Source organism: Tachypleus tridentatus, chromosome 13 (assembly GCF_004210375.1).
Source record: "Tachypleus tridentatus isolate NWPU-2018 chromosome 13, ASM421037v1, whole genome shotgun sequence".
NCBI classification, from domain to species: Eukaryota; Metazoa; Arthropoda; class Merostomata; order Xiphosura; family Limulidae; genus Tachypleus; species Tachypleus tridentatus.
This window is the reverse complement of record NC_134837.1, coordinates 30,762,043-30,782,227: the sequence shown is the minus strand read 5'-3', so window position 1 is coordinate 30,782,227 and position 20,185 is coordinate 30,762,043. Positions and strand designations below refer to the sequence as shown.

At 36.5% G+C, this 20,185-nt stretch overlaps 1 protein-coding gene across 1 annotated transcript in view; it reads right to left on the bottom strand.

Moving 5' to 3' along the window:
• Window positions 1–12,443: 12,443 nt before the first annotated feature.
• The window catches only part of Chd1 (chromodomain-helicase-DNA-binding protein 1), an 82,501-nt gene continuing 74,759 nt past the window's right edge, over window positions 12,444–20,185 (bottom strand). The window contains 1 exon segment of the mRNA XM_076474311.1: window positions 12,444–13,281. Coding sequence (XP_076330426.1) covers window positions 13,107–13,281 — 175 coding nt within the window. The 3' untranslated portion in view covers window positions 12,444–13,106.

Sequence of the window (20,185 nt, the reverse complement as noted above, 5' to 3'; positions counted from 1 at the left end):
CCAAGATGTCAAAGTCTTTCAGCCAAGTCAGTCCTCCTCTCCTCTTTGGCCCGACATGGCCAAGCCCGTTAAGGCGTGCGACTCGTAATCTGAGGGTCGCGGGTTCGCATCCGCGTCGCGCCAAACATGCTCGCCCTCCCAGCTGTGGGAGCGTTATAATGTAACGGTCAATCCCACTATTCGTTGGTAAAAGAGTAGCCCAAGAGTTGGCGGTGGGTGGTGATGACTAGCTGCCTTCCCTCTAGTCTTACACTGCTAAATTAGGGACGGCTAGCACAGATAGCCCTCGAGTAGCTTTGTGCGAAATTCCAAAACAAACAAACAATTCTCTCCTTTTCTCTGTCTTCTTATCAACCTTGTATTGGTTAGTACTGGCCAGACGCTCACGGCTTTCCCAAACATCAGTAATGTTAATCTAAATTTCTCAGCCTGTGAATCATTACCCGGTAGGTATCATACCCGCTCAGTAGTTTAAATTTTCATCCCTCGTAGAACCTTAACTCTAATTCCGCGAATGGGGCTGAAACAAAACGTTTCTGAGCGCTCCTAATTTTCAGGGGCTTGTGAGATTCAAAAACAAAACAACTGCAAAGTTAGTTTGATGGTTACACCTGAATGAGACAGAATAACGTCATACGGAAACGTGTAGCATGTTCCGCCAAAAATTAAACTTTTCTTTGTGTTTATAAAATGTTGTTTCCCTACCCATTAATAACGACTGCGGTTTTCACCATTAAAACTTGAATCAACTTACGATTTGAATATTTTCAAAAGTAGGTATCCATATTTTATTACTTTTGTACTAGATTGACTAAGTGTTAGGTGAATGTGGAAATTTTCTTTTATATTTCTTTTCCCCCACGTGTGGTTTATATTCTATTATTTTAATATATTTTTTTTCTAATTTATCATATGCTTTTTCCCCCACATCTAAGATGTGAGCTATTGCTTATGAATCGGTTATACGGAGTTCTGTATGTCTGTTATGTATTATTAAAATACTCATTTTTTGTCTACCCCGAATGTGTACACTTCATTTATTATTAATTCAATACTTTTGTATTTTATTATGATACCGATGGTTTTTTTATAGTGAAATAATAATTGAAAGATAAATATTTAAACCACTAAAATAAAACCCACTGAGATTTTTAAAGTAATACAAATGTATTCATTGATTTTTATTAATATTGAAACTTGCTTCTAAGACAGTAATAATTCATTAAGAATATCCTGCAATAAGGCAACCACAATACATCTGCTAATCCATTGCTGATGAAGCCTTTCGTCTAATACTACGGCTCCTCAGACCTGCTGCAGGGAGGGGAAACATAGGAGGAGGGTTAAAGGGGTCAAATTCTGGCCCAAATATTTTTTCGGGCAAAACTCACCTAAAATATTCAGACAAAAGCTCTGTAGGTGTCTATAAATTTTATATTTGCAAACTGATTATGCTTTTTGAGAAAATATATTATCCACACGTGACGTTTTCACTTGCACCTTTGTAATCCTTTAGAATCGTAAGGTTTCCCATGGAAGGCATTGAAACCATTCTTTTCAAGCATCTTTGAACCTTATAGTACTTGATTTTAAGGTTTATTTTATAATTTCTGGCAAAACTTGCTTGCCCCTTCCTGGTCAAAATTAAGCCCCTACGCCTATTAATAAAAGGGGCACCCCCCTTCAGAAAACGAGAAGTATAATTCTTTCTTTATTCATTTGTTTATAATTTTTAATTAAATTCACAATTTTACACTACTTCCCTCCCGATGATAAAATTTCAGCAAACCCCATGGGTTTAAGCACTGTTTACAATAGCAACTTCCCTGAACAACCCTGAACAACGACTGTTATGATGTAAACTAGAGTAAGCTAGTGAATTCTAATAGAAAAGGTAGAACGTAATTAGGAAACTGAGTTTATAAAGTAGCATATTCACACTACGCAGTCACACCCATAACTCTGCTTGTGGAGTTAACTCCCAGACGGCAACAACCAATCATATATTTTTATTTTGTTCATACGCGACTATTGTTGTAGAATCACTAAGCTTTTGCATGACTGCTCAAAGATCTTCAGTTGTTAAATCGGTCCGGAAGGATTTTTTTTCTAGTCTCTGTTGAGCGCTAATTAAACTTTATACCGTTTATAGTGACCCAGGTTTTCTGGATGTTATTTTAATAACTCCGAGATACTTGTATTTTCAAACATGTATATATACACTGTTTCAGGTAGCAAAATCAGCAACAACACTGCCAACTCCAGCCAAGAATTGTCTTGTGGCTTGCCTTGGTCTGGTTATATTCTAGTACTAAAGTATACTCGTGTATTCCTCTAATGTTACTTTTATTTTGTAATATTGATTAAAATATATTGGTATATCTAATTTCATTACTGCAAGTTTAATTTTTGTTATTATAGTTTTGTCCTATAGATTATTTCATATTGCTAGCTTAATATACGAATCTGATATTTCTGAGCTTACCTAAACTCGTGACGCATTATTGGGTTTACGGCCGAAAATATTGTTAAAAGCGAATGTTTCCATACGATAAAGCCCGGCATAGCCAGGTGGTTAAGGCACTCGACTCGTAATCCGAGGATCGCGGGTTCGAATCCCCCGTCACACCAAACATGTTTGCCCTTTCAACCGTGAGGGCGTTATAATATGACGGTCAATTTCACTATTCGTTGATAAAAGAGTAGCTCAGGAGTTGGCGGTGGGTGATGATGACTAGCTGCCTTCTCTCTAGTCTTACAGTGCAAAATCAGGGACGAAGATAGCCCTCGTGTAGATATGCGCGAAATTCAAAACAAACGAACAAACAATCCATACGATAAAACGATGCATAATATTCCTTATAAACAAGAACGTAAGAAAATTATATTTAAACTAGGGGAACGTTCAGTCGACTCCATGCCTCGCAGCATTAATCGTAATCGGCCCTCAAGAAAAGAAGAAAATGTGTCTCTATGTCCACCGTTATCAATGGACACGAACCTTTTCTGGCAAAACAATGAGAATTAATATTCGTCATATATTCATCAAGCTCCAATGTTAACAGATAAAGATATTTTTTTTTATTTTCGTGACCTTGTTGTGATCTTGACCTTTAAAAATCACATTCTAAAGACTAAATACTTCAAAGTTTGGTCATAGTATAAAAGTATACGTCCAAATGCGTTCAGCCAGTTTCCAGAAATCTTTCTGACAGACACTTACACAAGGGGTGAAAACAACCTCTGTTTACCTTCAGTGGCGGAGATACTAATAATACTTACTTCCAAATTGAGTTTTAGTTTCGCTCTAAGCAAGTAACAAAACAAACCAACCAAGAATGAGAAAAATTGAAATAAGTGGTGCAGACAGTAAATTACTTCTATAACTGACAATTACAACTTTATGTTTGTAATGTTAAACAACAGAAATACAAAAAATATACTCTTAATACTTGGTAAACTAAATTACTATATGGCAATATAAATTATTTATTAAAGAATTGTACGGCAGTGGGTGGTGATGATTAGCTGCCTTCCTTCTAGTGTTTAATCAGTAGCCTAATTTCATTATTTAAAAAAAAACATAGAGGGTCGTTAAAATTTTCTTCGCCCCTCTGTGAAACGTTGACATCCTTGCCGCTATATGTAGCGCTAGCTTTTACTCTACTGAGTAATTGAAACATTATAATATCCCCTTGATGCTGAAAATACGTGCATGTTCGGTAATGGGAATTCGAACCCGCGATCCGCAGAATGCAAGTCGAGCACCCTAACCATAAGGCCATGCTATGTATGCCTCGCCAACGAAAAGGAAAGTACAAAATAGTTTTGGTTGATCCAAAGTATCGTTTCGCGCTCTTCATATGTTATGTTTTATATGATTCACTTGTCGTTACAGGTCAGAGTCATGGCGTAATATATAATACGTTAAAATAACTACACACACAGTATTTAACAAATGAACTTTACTTTAATGAGCCTTTTCAAGTTAAGTACATAACTTTTGTTTGGACAACCTTTTTTTTTTATTTTGATAAAGCATTGTTACCGACATATTTCAGCAAATTTCTGTATATCTTCGTCTGGAGCAGGGGCGAAAACCAACGGGCGGTCCTTCAGTGATTTCAGAGTGCCTTGTTTCTGAATATTGTACGAAATAATGAGCTAGTTTTATTACACTCATGGTTCCGAATTTACAGGCCCGGTATGGCCACGTGGTTAAGACGCTCGACTCGTAATCTGAGGGTCACGGGTTCGAATTCCCATCACACCAATCATGTCCGCCCTTTCAGCCGCGGGGGCGTTATAATGTGACGGTCTGTTCCTCTATTCGTTGGTAAAAGAGTAGCCTAAGAGTTGGCGGTGGGTCGTAATGACTAGCTGCCTTCCTTCTATGCTTACACTTTTAAATTATTCCTGGTGTAGCTATGCGAGAAATTCAAACACAAACAACCCGAATTTCGTAGTTAAAGAGCCGTTGTAGAATTCGAGCGATAGCGCAAAAACTTCATTGTACTTGAAGTTGTGGGTGCTTTATAAAAGTAACATTAAATTCCTTTGCGAGGGTGCTGGTGGATGGTATGGTGCAGTGTCGTAGCGAGGGTGTCTGGCGCCCGGGGGCGAAACACAATTTGGCGCCCTCACTCTCAAAATATACAGTCAGATGTTCACAAACCTGCTATATTTCCTATAAACTCTAAGGTTCTAGTGTATTTTAATGAGTTTAACACCGCAAACCAAGATATTACCCTAGGCATGATATTTCTGGTGATAAACTAACATTTAATATAAAAAGTATGCAAAAAATCATACAAATGAGACTTAGTCTTATGAGAACAGCTAAATTCTGGGTAAACGTGTTGTTAATTTGTGCCACTGGGGCGTTTATTATGGAGGAATACATTTTGAATTGTTAAAAATGACTTACTGGCATTGCTAGTCTAGCAAGAACTGAAAGATTTGTCATCTTATTCAGTTGGTAGGTCCACTTGTTAACCCTAATGACCCAGCAAGATGTCTATAAACTTAAAGCGCAAGAAGCGTTTCCGTATCTGTTGTGGGCAGAGCACTGATGTCCCATTGTGTAGAGTTGTGCTTATCTTCAAACAAACAAAGAACACTTGACTGATTTGGTCTCGAACTCAGAAACGAGGAGAACAAACATCGTCGAAAAGTAAACTTAATACAAAGGTATTAATAAGTGAACTATGCATTACTGGAAACATACGATGGAAACTGTAAATACGATAAATAAAAAATTCAAATATTATTGGAAATATAAATATTGGAATTCAATATTTCAGCAAAATCTACATGAAAACTAAAGAGGAAACTTGAAATTAAATGAAACTAAAGAACTGTTGACAGTAGAAGCCAAAATTGAAACTCCACAAAAGTGATGTTAAAAATCTCAAGGTTTAATTCTCTATACGATACGTGAAAAAAAAAAAATCACTTGAAAGCTTACCAATCAATAATCTAGTTGCAAGTACAGGTGTGAACGTTATCTCCAGAACAATAAGGCATATAACAGCCTCAATGGGTGAGTAGCTGCCCACAAAAAAAAACATTGATTAGGGATAGACTTCAAATGGTGGGATAAGCAAAGGCGAAGGAAAGTATTTTTTTTTTTACAGATTGTTTGGTGAAAATCTAGTTTGTTCTGTGCAGTTAAACACGCTGAAAGATTTAAACAAGCAATTCGACATCTACAGAAAGTTGATGGCACACTAAAGTCAGACAGATATAAACAGATTCCCACTATGGAACAAGACTTGCCAGTCAGGGATTCACCTTAAAACAAAACCCTCTTGCCAAGTATATAGAAAATGTAGTAAACCGAAACCTGGAAAGCAAACAAGCTAATGGAACACTAACATCCATAACTTTACCTGCACACAGTCCAGATATGAATATTATTAAGCCTAAATTGAAAATTGAGATGGTCAAACGGCAACCAAACAACGTGCTTTTTCACTCCTTATAACGCGTTTTTTTTTCTTTACTACTTGATTGTGAAATATTAGACCAAAAGCAATTAACAACCTTTCACATTTTATTTTGCTTCCTGAAATAATGTTTTTGCTAATGATAAATTTACTATTTAACTGAAAATTATTAATTGTTTGTCACTCCACGCCTTTTTCCAATTATTTTCAATACTGTACAACGTCTTTGAAAATTACTATATATTATAAATGCAGAGACTTCCATCGGCGGTAAATAGAAACTAGAGTGCTAACAATATCTCGCAATTCTAAGCAACATCAATTTACGTGTATACATATGTGAATAACAGAATTTACTGATTATATAATAGAACTGTGTTTCCTTTTTGTCTGAAACTACATCTGTCAAAAATTTCAAAGATGCATATACGTTCCTGTAGTTTTATATTCATTCAATATAATTTCGTTCTTATGTGATAACATTTAAGCCACAGTTAAGCCTTGTAACATTAACCACGTTAACATTAAAGTGTGTTTCTGCTATCCTTTTATTGTTTTTTTTTTTTTTTTTTTTGTACTGACACAAGAAGCTCTTATAATCTTATTTGATTTTATTCAACAAAATATCTGACTCTAATATGACCTTTTAGCAGTTCATGTTCTCATGTCTAACGTGTTATACAATTAAATTTTAAAATCCAAGTTTCTGTGACAAAGAAAAAAATATTCAGGCTTCATAGAAAGAAAAGTTTAGTAAATCTTCAAAAATATTATTGTTCGCTTTTTTTAACTCATGATATTTTCATTTTGCAACATTGTGATTCGATCCACAATATTATTTTGTGCAAAATGTAGGGCTACACATTAAGTGTTTAGCATTATAAACTCTCCGTCCCAACTGGGACACCACCAGCACTAACTAGAACGCGGTTTCGAAAAAACTCAGAATGTTAAAAATAAGGCCAACGTTTAATTTTATTCCAACCAAAATTAATCGACTTTAAATTCTATTATGATAAAATTATAAACATGTGTAGTATAAGAAAATTATTTTAACTTAGTAGACATGATGAACACTTAACTACGATGCTATTATTCTGCTAAAAGTATCATTACATTTATTAATAGTACTTTGAACATAATGTAATACTAATTTATACAATAATGGAGTTTAATTGTTTTTCTTCAAAAAACAAAGAATAAAGTGACAATATTGCCATAAAAACATATTGTTAAGAGAAATTATTATCTTTGCTATCCTACTCCGAGTTCCATTGTTGATGGAATTAATTTAATTGTTTTCGCACTCCTAATTTCATTGTTGGTCAGAATATGTTTGTTTTTGTTACTCTTAGTTTAATTTTTAGTGATAATATTTTCGTTGCTTTCATATTATTAATGTCATTGTTGTCTTAATTATTTTAGTTAGCTTAGTTTCATTGCAAGTTTTGTTTTATTTCATAGTTTCATTGTTAGCAAAAATACTTCGTTATATTTGTAGAAGGTTAGATATCTGAAATTTTTAAACTTGCAGAATGATATAATACACATGTATTTCAAAAGATTATATCAAACACAAAATATATTTGTTAATTGTAAAGAACTGAGAAATAATAAAAAACTACGAAACTTTAGATTTCAGTGTTCTAGGTATTGTATGTTCTGTTTTATAGATGTAACTTTCAATATGACGTAAAGAGAAATTTTCTTACTACACTAAAGGTGCCCAGAAATTCGCACGATTTCTGTAGTTTTGTTACAATTATATTAAATAATTAAAAAGACATACAACTATTGGTCCCATTTCTAACAGCCCCACACTGGCGCAACAATAAGTCTACGGACTTAAAACGCTAGAAACCGGCTTTTAATACCCGTGGTGGGTGGGTAGAGTACAGAGAGCTCATTTTTGTAGTTGTGCGCTTAAATCCACACAAACACTTCTAATGGGCAAAACCCTGTGATTTTCTGTAAAGAATATATGATGCATGTTTTTTCAAGACTAAATTTAAGTTCTGTTTTTCCATCAGGAATTATACAACATCAGATAAGGCGGGTACAAATTTGAATAAGATCGATTAATCTATTTTCAGTTGCTTTATCTACCGACGTTTACATTAACCACACTCGACAACCAAGCAGCGAAAGACGAGAGAGGGCTGACGGATCCTGCCATCCATGCGTTTAGTAGCCATTAAACTTTCTCGACCTTTCCATATTATAACAGCAGTACGTGAGAACGTCGTGTGTCCTTCATCTGTTTACACTATAATTTTCCATTCTCTACAATGCTCGTAAAAACCTTAACAACAGGGAATAAACCAAAAAAAAATGTACATCATTACTGTTTTACATAAAGCTTTATTTAAATGCATTAAGGAAGAGACTAGGGTGTCATTTTAAAATATTACTAGACAACTACACTCAGCCGTATCTATCTATCTCCCCTTTTCATGTACGTTCTAATACTTATATAAAAAATATCCATCTGTTACGATACCAGCTGGTAAAAAACTTACAACATTTGTAAATAAATGTTCTTAAGTTCTAATGATTTCTTTCCTTTTTACTGAAATAAACTACATGTTAAAGCGTCAACTAGTTCACGTATGTAAAAATTAATCACCAGGAACGAAACACGACTATTGGAATAAAAACATAATTAAAGTTAATATTATTCACACATATATATATATGTATAAAGTAATTTTCAACTCGGGCTCGTATCTAAAACTAACTTATTGACACGATAAATTTTCTATCAGGTGTTAATTATCTTTAAAAAACGAAAGGCTACTACTACCTGCACAGTTAATTTTCCATTACTTAAATCTTAGTTCTTCATGTTACCAACAGATTTTTTTTCCCTTGGAAATGGTGTTGATGTTTTATCTTAACGATCTTAAAATCACATTTTATGTTTCTAAGTATGTAGAAATTGCATGACTAAATGCACTTTTGTTATTCACAAAAACACAAATGTATGAGTAATGAATTGTTTTTGCTGTTTTGTCTTGAGTATAAGTCAAAGAAGTTTGTGATTTTAAAAAAAAATGCATTTACTAAATCCATTAGTTGTTGTTTGGAAAGTTTGCTAGCAGTCAAATCAATAAGGAGTTGGTGTTTCGAATTTTATCAACATTTGTTATAAAAATCTACGAAGCTACAGACGTTTGTTTATGTTTTATGGACCATTAAACAATGTCACAGATTACTATCTCTCTCAGAAGAGGATTAGATTTTTATGGAAGTCCAAGGACCTCTAGGTTCTTGTAATTATGTATTTTTCAAAAGTAAAAATGCGATAATGTTTGGTTCAGCAGCAGATTGTATTTAGGGCTTCTGTTTTTATTTCCATTTTTAAAAAATCGATATTTATTTCTAGTTGTTTTATAGTTTTCATTACACAGAGTGTTCGGAAGGTCACTGTGCAGTTTTGTAATCAGATTTTATTCAGTCTATTTCAAGCCAGCAACTGATAGCGGTGTTTAGAAACAAAATAAGAAGAATCCAAGCCTGCATTGATTCCAACGGGGGTCACTTTCAACAGTTTATAATTGTCATTCATACTTAATTCCTGTATTCTATATTGAAACATGTCTGTTAATAAATATATAAGTGTACAGTAACTTTCTGAACACCCTGTATATCTTAAAGTCAGAGTTTTTTCTGGAATTTTATTTTTAGTTTTACGTAGATACTTTGAAATCGGTGTTTCGCGGAGCTTTTGCTTTTATACTGTAATAAGTATATTTATATATCGAATATCTCTTCACACTAGTTTTATAATGTAGTGAGTAAATTAATATACCAAATACCCCTTTAGACTAATTTCTCTTCTGGGAGTAATAATAGGTACAAAAGTCCATTGATAAGCTACTCACACACGCATTCGATCAAGGCCGATTAATCACGCCAGAAAACATTCAAATAAGTCCCAGAGGGCCAGAGAAATGAAGAAGTTATTTCACAAGATATATAAATAATTAAATCAACCGGATAAAACGTATCAAAACATAAATTAAAAAAAAAACATTTTTATATGATACATATATATTTACATTTTTTAGTTTACGTATACTTCAGATTATGATTTTGATACAAACCAGTATTCGTCATATCAAACTGCGGTAACAGAAAGACTACATTTTGTATCAATGTGTCGTTTTGTGGAATTTTGGAACGGTTAGAAACGATAAACAAATTTCTTCCTAAACTTCTATGTTAGAAAAAAGAGGTTTTATTTTTATTTTTTACTTTATACGAATAAAACATTTATAACACCAAACTATATATTCAAGATTACGTGGGAAATTCAGTAATTTCAATATCCACGAACGCACTCACAGAAATTTTAGACTAAAAGTTTTGATAAAAAATCAAGTAAATTGTGTGTGTTTTTTACCTGCATTACTTTCAATTTGTCCATTGCGGATTGAAAATCAGAGATTTCTTGAAAGGGTCAGGGATCTGTATTTTGTTTATCGCAATTCACTGCTCAAGGAGCCTTTCTTTTAATACCATACCTCGTCAGTTGGGTTGGTTTTGAATTTCGCGCAAAGCTATATGAGGGCTATCTGCGCTAGCCGTTCCAAATTTAGCAGTGCAAGACTAGAGGAAAGGCAGCTAGTCATCACCACCCACTGCCAACTCTTTTACCAACGAATAGTGGGATTGACCGTCACATTATAACGTCCACACGGCTGAAAGGGCGAGCATGTTTGGTGTGACGGGGATGCGAACCCACGACTTTTGAATTACGAGTCAAATGTTTTAACAACCTGGCCAGTTGGGTTGGATGGAAAGACAAATTATTCTCATGTAGGATGCTAGCTACATTCCTTTTTCAGATAGAATAACACTTGTTTTTGTCTATCCAAAACAAAAATCACGTTTGTTATAAGAATCTCATTCAAGAACGAAAAAAAGTCTTTGATACACTTGAATGCTTTTTTTCCCTTAAATATTCTTTGCTAAAATATGGGGCGTCTTGATGCTGTAAAATAAGGCAATTGGAAACAGCTCTACATTAACTCATCACCATGGTAATTTCAGGTGGCGAATATCAGGACATACTGGAACTGTCGTTTGACACGCACACGCAACGAACTTGTGAATTGTGTTGCATGCACACTTTTATTACGTCTTGGAAACACGATACAAATCTACTGATAAAATAATGGTGCTTAAGGCTATAGCATTTCCTAGTCATGATATCACAATAAAACCGATGCCATCACTGGATGTTCAGGTTTGTTTTCACACAAGAAAATTTTTATAATTGCTATCTTACACGTTTAATATCATCCTGTAAAGCTGTGAATACCAACTTTGATAAAGTTTACAGTATAGTTACACTGAGAAAATATCTGTAAAACAAACGGTATTGGTCGTAAGTGTGTATAGTTTCCAAATAATTAACTCGTAATTATTAAATTTGTATATTAAATAGTGTTTCAATCCACTTACGTACCATATTCTTTACGATTCAGTATATTAGAGTGTGTAATAAACTAGTTCCTTCTGCGAGAATAAAACGTTAGCTAAAAAATGATTCTTTCCAAAGTTTATTTATACAAATGGAAGTCTTTACTACTACTTTTTTGTACAAGTGAGAGAAAAAATATGTGCATCTTTCAAACAAATTTTCATAATATTAGATCGGTGTTGGAAACCACAAGTCAGATATCTAAGTGGTTTAATTCTCAGACCATTCATTATTTCTTTTATCAATGTACTCTTTTTCATACGTAATTTTGGAACATTTTAAAAGAAAACGAAAAACTTTAATATGAAACCATAGTTGTCCAAATGCATACTTAAGCTTTCAAAGGTATAAAATTAAGTATTTGTACTAATGTATAACTAACAAAGCAATGTGAATTTTTAACTTTACAACGGATGCTATGAAGAAAGTTTTTATGTAAAGTTGTTACAGTTGGATTGGCCAGTACAAATTATTGAGGACATCTGGTGAAACCTTGAAAACAATACGTAGTGTTTCACTAATAAAAAACTGTCATGAGAAACCTTTGGAAAGAATACAGTCTGCCAAATCGTTTTGAACATTGAATTGGATGGTCAACCAGTATTCATTCTTAAGAGTGGGAACTAACTTCATCTTACAGCCAGATGTACTGAATAATGTGGTTAAATGAAGATCAGATCGGTTTACGATGAATTTATCATTATTTTTTTTATTATATGTAGGAATTGAAGCTCTGGATAAAGACAATGTTAGTCCATGAGTAAGCTCAGTGACGAATAATACAAAGTTACATACATTAATTTTTTTATATATAAAACATTTGGATATGTTACAAGTCCACCTAGTTTAGAAGCTGTTTGCAAGACTAAGCTCATCACCGTAACTGCAACAAAGTTTTTATTTACAATTATAGGTTTGTGAATTAAAAGCAATGGTATTTTAAATATTTATTAAAACAATTAACCTAAAACACACTTTTGATTTACATGCACAGATTTCGGAGATCATTATAGAAACAAACCTTTTAATTCCTTTAAAAAAATCCTCTCTCCAAGATGCCAGAAATAAGGATGACTACAACAACACAACTGAATCGGGGTTCATTTACAGGTTTAATGAACCTAAACCAGCTTTGAAAAATAGGCTTTTTCTAAACTAAACAAAATGTACAAAAGTAATAGCATTACAGAATTACAGAATATCTGGTAAATGGTATGTAACCAAAATCACATGGAATTAATGTAACAGTATTCTTCAGTGGCATTCTGATCTTCTGGTCCACAGCTGACAAGAGTCCTCAACCATCATGATTTTGTCAGCAGGATCTCTCTTGGTCGTTTGAAAATCTCTTTTATATAATTGTACACGTATTTGAAAAGTCAACTAACAATCATAAATTAGGCAATTCCTCTCATAAAAAATACATCAAAGCTTGCCCATTCAAAATTAGAAAAAAATTCTTGAAGATTGGTCATACCACCAGTTATATAAGAACACAAAAGAATGGTTTGACCATACTATCACAGCTTGTCATATTCACCCTTTTATATATATATATATTTATATTACAGATCAATGCATAACCACTAAAATATGCACAAGTCTTCCTCCATTCTTGGCATTGTGTCTCTGATAAGTACAGTAATTTTACATCTGAGTTTTTAGAAAAATCAGTGCTTCGCTAAGTAATGACCACTTTCCCATTTTCCTCTCCATCCTTCTCCTTGGTAAGGGCTGCGGTCTTCCACCCCTGGAGGTGGTGGTTGATGGGGCATGAATCCATAATTTGCCTGGCCAGGATATTGGGGCTGATAGACTCCATAGGAACCCATGTGGTGGTGGAATCTGTACCAACAAAAACGTTTATGTGAAAACACTGTTTATACAAGCCACAACAACTAAGGGAAAAAACAAAACAAAGAAGTGGTATAAGATTACCCTAGAATATCTATCTATTCTTTATTAATGTAAAGTAAGCCTTGCCTATACAAGCCATACCAGCTAAGAAGATACAAAGAACCAGTTCAAGATTATCCTAGAAAATCTATCGATTTTTAATGATGTAAAACTTCAAAAAGTCTTAGCTATACAAGTCATAACAACCCAGAAGATACAAAGAACCAGCACAAGATTACTTAAAAACATCTATTCTACATTAATTTAAAATATATCTAAGCACTTTTGTTTCATATTTATAAGCTACCCTATTTTATGGGCCTCTGGAAATATTTTAACCCTTTCACTACAGGCCACATGGCAAAGGTCATGTCATCATGTTTGCTGACTTGCATTCAAAATTTTATTGTACTACTGTTATATGAATTTATGTCAAAAATTTTATCATACGACTATTATATGAAATTATGTCAATAAATTTAGTATCAAACTGTAGATTATAATTAAAATTTTAGTATTATACATCATTTGATCTCTTAAGAGAAAATATAAAAAAGAACAACACCTAAACATTAATTTTGTGTGCTACATTGTATTCTGAATACAGCACTGATTCAAATTAGATGTTTATGATGTTCAACAACAAAGAATATAGTTTCACACCGACACGAACTCAGATTACTCAAGATTTCAAGGAGGAAGGTTGATTGATTGATTGATTTAGTGTTTTATGGCACAAAGCAGGTAGGCTATCTGCACCAAATGTCCAGTAAAAGGTAAAAACAAATTAAATGTAGTAAAATACAGAAAAGGAAATGAAGGTAAAACAAAACATCATTGAAAAACAGAAAAAGCATAAAATCAATGTTGACATATAGTTTACAATGTTAAGAGAGAAAGCAGAATAAAAGAAGTCATACAGTACTTTCTCTAGCAAAATGGTAATAATCATAACCCGCCAGGAAGACTAACAGGTAAGTTCAAGACCCACCGTCAGTCACCTGAAGTTGGCCTTTCCAGTCATGGTTCCGGGTTGTGTGTCATACCAACCAGTATCAAAATGTAAAAGAATAGAAGTTTTAAAAGACACATAGCAGAATTGTAATAAAGAGTAGCCAAATGTCCAGTAAAAAGATAAAAGTAAAATAAATGTAGTAAAATTTGTAAAAGTAAACGAAGGTAAAAACAAAACAGCAATTGAAAACAGAAAATTGCATAAAACCAATGTTGACATCCAGTCTATAAAGTTGTAAAGAACTTCTGTAGCAGAATGGTAATGATCATAACTCGCCAGGAAGACTAACAGGCAAGTACTAGAAACACCATCAGTCACCTGAAGTTAGTCTTTCCAGTCCTGGTTCCGGGTTATGTGTCATTATGGTCAGTACCAAAGGGTAAAGTAATAAAAGTTTAAAAGACATGCAGCAAAATTGGAATAACAACTTGCCAGGACAACTAACGGGTAGTTCAAACGGATAGTTCAAACAGCAGCGTTAGTCATCTGAAGTTGGCCTTTCCAGTTCTGGTGTCGAGTTATTTAATGTTCTGGCCATTTTCCAATTTCAAATTAAACTAGAGAGATTGAAACTTTGAAAAGGGAACCACAATTAAACAGGTGTAATGAATAAATATCCAACACTTAAATGAGATTAAAAAGATTAATAGCCATTAAAAAACTAAAACTTCATCAAGGTGGACAGTGCCACCATCATCAATAACACTGTCCAATGTGACAGATAAACCCTGAGAAAAAACGTTTAAAATAGTGCCCTCGTGGAGAGTCCTAACGATGGAAAGAAAGTAAAATGTGGTTTACAGTGATTTGGATGTTACACAAACTACACACTGGTGCAACAGTTCCAGATAAAAGAAAACGATGAGTTAAAAAACTGTGAACAATGTGTAGTCTAGTTAGAACAACTTCCTCCTTCTGAACCTTACGGAAGCTATATGGCCAAAGCCCAATATAGGGTTTTATTTGAAAAAGCTTGTTGTCGCGTTGCTCATTCCAAGTGGACTGCCAGCTGGCACAGAGCCAAGCCTTGAATACAGGACCATAGTCCATGTATTGAATAGGTACAGTGGTAATAGTGCCTGAGCGGATAGATTTAGCTGCCGTGTCTGCAAGCTCATTCCCACAAATACCAACATGGCCTGGTATCCAGAAAAACTGGATAGAAGTATCAGTTAATGAGAAATGGGCCAATCGGTTTTGAATATCAGCGAGAACAGGGTGTGAGCCAACGTGTAGCGATTCCAGGGCCAGTAGAGAACTAAGCGAGTCAGTATAAATAGTGCAGTTGAAGTACTGCTCAGCTTCAATATGATACAGGACAAGAGATATGGCGTACAGTTCAGCAGTGATCACAGAAGCTGTAGATGGGATTCTCCGAGCAACCACCAAACTGCAGCAAACCATGGCAGAGCCCACTGAATTACCTGATTTGGAACCATCTGTATAAATTGGAACGGAATGGTTGTTTGAAAGACGGTACTTCCAATCTGGAGTATCTGCCTTTTTCAGATGACTGAAAGAAAGGTCACATTTGGGTGCTGTAATAAGCCATGGTGGGATGGGCTGACCTGTGGATTCTGCAATGTTATCATCCAAGGACAGACCCAATTCATCCAATTGCGCCTGGATGCGAAGGCCAAAAGGAGCAATGGCAGATCGTCTGTTCTGAAAAAGTATGGCCCACTGAGGAAGGAAAACACATCCCCAGGTGGGATGCTTTGGTAAGGAACGAAGTTTCAAAGAATATAGTAAAGATAGTTGCAAATGGCGAAGGTGCGGAGAAGGTTCATGAGATTCAACATATAAGCTTTTAACTGGAGAGGTGTGGAAAGCCCCAGTGCACAGTCAAAGTCCTTGGTGATGAATGGCGTCCAGCATCTTTAAGATCGAGGGTCTGGCAGAGCCATAGACCATTGATCCATAGTCGAGTTTTGACCGAATAAGAGCACGATATACCTTTAACATAGAACATCGATCTGCTCTCCAACTGGCAGCAGAGAGGACACGGAGGATGTTCAGCACTCTTGTGTATTTGACCTGTAGCTGCTTTAAGTGTGGTATAAAGGTCAGCTTATGGTCAAAGATAAGCCCCAAGAACTGGGTCTCAGGGACCACTGGCAGCGAAACTTTACCGATATGAAGTTCAGGATCAGGGTAAATACCCCGTTGGCGGCAAAAGTGCATGCAAATGGTTTCAGAGAAAAAAAAATTAAAGCCGTTCGCCATAGTCCAATTCAGTACACGATTGAGGGCAGTTTGTAGTTGCCACTGAATATATATCATGTTCGACGACTAACACGAGATGTGAAAGTTGTCGACATACAGCCCATTTGCAACAGTGAGAGGGAGTTGTTCAGTGATGGCATTTATCTTTATACTGAAAAGTGTGACACTCAAAACACAGCCCTGAGGGACTCTAAGTTCCTGTACAAAAAAACGGGAAAGTGTCGAACCCACACAAACTTGGAATCTCCTGTCCAATAAAAATTTTTTTAATAACCATGGGTAAATCACCACATAACCCATATGTATGGAGGTCAGGTCTCGCAAAACGCCATACCTCCATGTTGTGTCATAAGCCTTCTCAATGTCAAAGAATACTGATACAAGATGTTGGCTTTTGAGAAAGGCTTCTCTGATTAATGTTTCAAGTCGAATTAGGTGGTCTGTGGTGGAGTGCTGTCGTCGGAACCCACACTGGGTGGGCGAGAGGAGGTTGTTTGATTCGAGGAACCAAACAAGACGAGCATTAACCATCCTTCCTAAGGTCTTACAGAAACAGCTTGTCAAAGCAATTGGACAGTAGTTTGAAGGAATCTTGGGATCTTTCCCTGGCTTAGAGAAAGGTAAAATAATAGCCTGGTGCCAGGCATCAGGAAAAACATTCTCCTGTCAGATCTGGTTAAAGACAATTAGAAGGACATCAAGAGAAGTAGGAGATAGATGGTGCAGCATGTCATAGTGTACATCATCAGGTCCAACAGATGTACTGCCACACCGATGAAGGGCCATTTTCAGTTCCACCAGTGTAAAGAGACAATTATAGTCAAAGAGACAGTCAGTTCTAAAGGAAAGAGGTGAACGCTCTGCCCGAACCTTGATGGCCAAGAAGATGGAGGAACAAGCAGAAGTGCTAGATACCCAGCAAAAGCTTTCACCTAGAGTATCAGCGATGCTCCAGACATCAGCCACCTCCTGACCATCAGAGAGCAAGAGGGGGACAGAATTGTAGTGCCCACTGACCTTTCGAATCCTGTCCCATACGACCTTGGAACTGGTGGTAGAAGATATGCCAGTTGTGAACTGAATCCAAGATTCCTTCTGGCTTTGACGTCTTACCCACCTAGCATGTGCACGGGCCCGTTGGAAAGCGACGAGGATCGAAAGTGTGGGATATCTAAGAAAAGTATCCCAGGCCCATTTTTGAGCCTTCCGTACTAAGTAGCAAGCAGGATCCTACCACGGACGAGGATATCGTGGAAAACGTGTCAAGGTTTTAGGAATACACTGAGCAGCTGCTTGTATAATACAGCCAGTTACCACTGTCACACAGTCGTTTATTGATGACTGATTCACGATGGCAGGATAAAGTTCTGCGAGAGCAGTGAAAGTGGACCAGTCTGCCTGATCCAGCTTCCACTGGGGCACACGGGTAGGGTGGCATTGACCACAGCCAGTCTCTCTCAAAAGTATAGGAAAATGATCACTGCTTAGTGGATTATTGTCAAACCTCCATGAAAAATGGGAGAATAATGAAGGGGAGCAAACTGAGAGATCAATAGCAGTAAAGGACTGACTAGGTGCATGAAAATAAGTGGAAGAACCAGTATTGAAAAGAGAAAGGTTGTGATCAGAGAGCATACACTCTACAGAGCGACCCCTCCCATGAATTCCCCAAAGGGGATGATGTCCATTAAAGTCCCCGAGGAGTAGAAATGGAGACGGCAACTGTTCAATGAGAGCATCAAGGTCTGAGTGATCATATGTCTCTCCAGGGGACAGGTAGAGAGAACAAACAGTGATGGTATGACCCAAGGAAACACGGATGGCTACAGCCTACAAGGGTGTGTTGAGTGACAAAGACAGGGTGGGCACTTGCTGATCAACCAATAGTGCCACCCCTCTATGTACTCGTCCATCACACAGCCTGTCATTACTGTACAGAGAAAACTGCCGAATAGTGACTGTATCAGCAGGTTTTAGAAATGTTTCTTGTAAGGAAAGACATAGAGGATGGTAGGAAGCAATCAGTGTTTTGATATCATCCAGATTAGAACGTAACCTCGACAGTTCCATTGTATCAAGGTGGCCATTTTTAATGACAGGTAGGTGAAGTGGCTGGAGAACCCTTCTGTTTACGACCACGCCTTTTTTTCCTTACTGTCCTTAGTCGAAGGAGGTCTATCAACCTCCATGGATCCTGCCCTGGGTCGACTGGGCAGGTCTTTGTTATTGGAAGGGGATTCCAGTGACTGAGGATGCGAATGAATGACTGTTTTGCCTCTTGGGGAGGGAGAAAAAGATGTATCAGAAGAAATGCCTGCATTTGAAACTGAAGGATGTGGATCTTGAGGTTTGTTGGAATGTATGGAAGGAACAGAGATGGGTGTGGAAGTCGATTCATCAACCTTTTTAACCATGGAGGTCAGAAGGCTTTTCATTTGTTTTGAAAACAATTCTCTTGGATGCACAGAGAGATCTGTCTGCACTCCCACTATAGCTGTGGAACGAAGTGCAGCAGCATATGTCCGAGATGGAGTGGCGGGCAGCAATTTCCAAGCCTCAGGATAACTAATGTTATGAGTCATTTTCAAATGCTGCACCTCTTTATCCTCCAACCATTTTGGGCAAGAAGGAAAGTAGGAAGGGTGAAAATCATTGCAGAAGATGCAATGTGGATCCATGTCACATTCACTGGCATCGTGGTCCTTGCCACCACAATGAGCACATGTCAGGGAACCACGACATGATGTCTTTGAGTGGCCGAACCTCTGACATTGGAAACATTGGAGAGGGTTTGGAATGTATGGCCATACCCTGCAAATTAGATAACTTGCCTTGATGGTGGCAGGTGCATGTGATGATGTAAATGTCAAAACGAGGGTATTTGTTGGCAGTGTAACTCCATCTTTGCGAGTGGAGATGCACCTCACTGCAGAAACTCCTTGAGTGGAGAGACTAGCGAGAATCTCTGACTCGGAGACGTTCTTCAAATCCCTCTCAACAATAACTCCTCATGATGACTTCAAGGAAGCATGAGGGGTAACCTCAATAGGTATATCCCCAATTGCCGTTGAATTCAAGAGGAGTTCACTGTATTGGGTTGTGGATGTTTCAACTATTATATCTCCAGATTGAAGTTTCTTTACTGACTTTGGAGAGCCAGCAAGACCCTCTAGTCTCTTCTGAATAAAAAGGGGGACATTTGCCTTAAGGTTTTTCTAAAAGAGAATGTAATATAAGAAAATGAGGTACATGTGTTACAGATGTTGAAGATTGCTGCTCAGAGTCTTCAAAACGTGACCGTTTACCTATTGACTGTTTTTTCACTATTTTATTTAAATTTTTTGAAGGAGGATTGGAAAAAAGACAAATTTAGGTACCCACTGATCCCACCCACCATGGAGCCCTACAATGTCATGCAAGGACAATGCAGCAATGCCAGGGTTTTGTGAGCACTATACCCAAATACTAGCATCAGGCACAATATCCACAACACCTGTTGAGAACTTCCAACACTGGTACTTGGTTGACTCTTGCCCAAGTGGACCAGCCGACTGACCCAAGGGGGGCCACCCAAAAGCTGCCCATCTACAGGAATTCAAGGCCAAAGTGGTG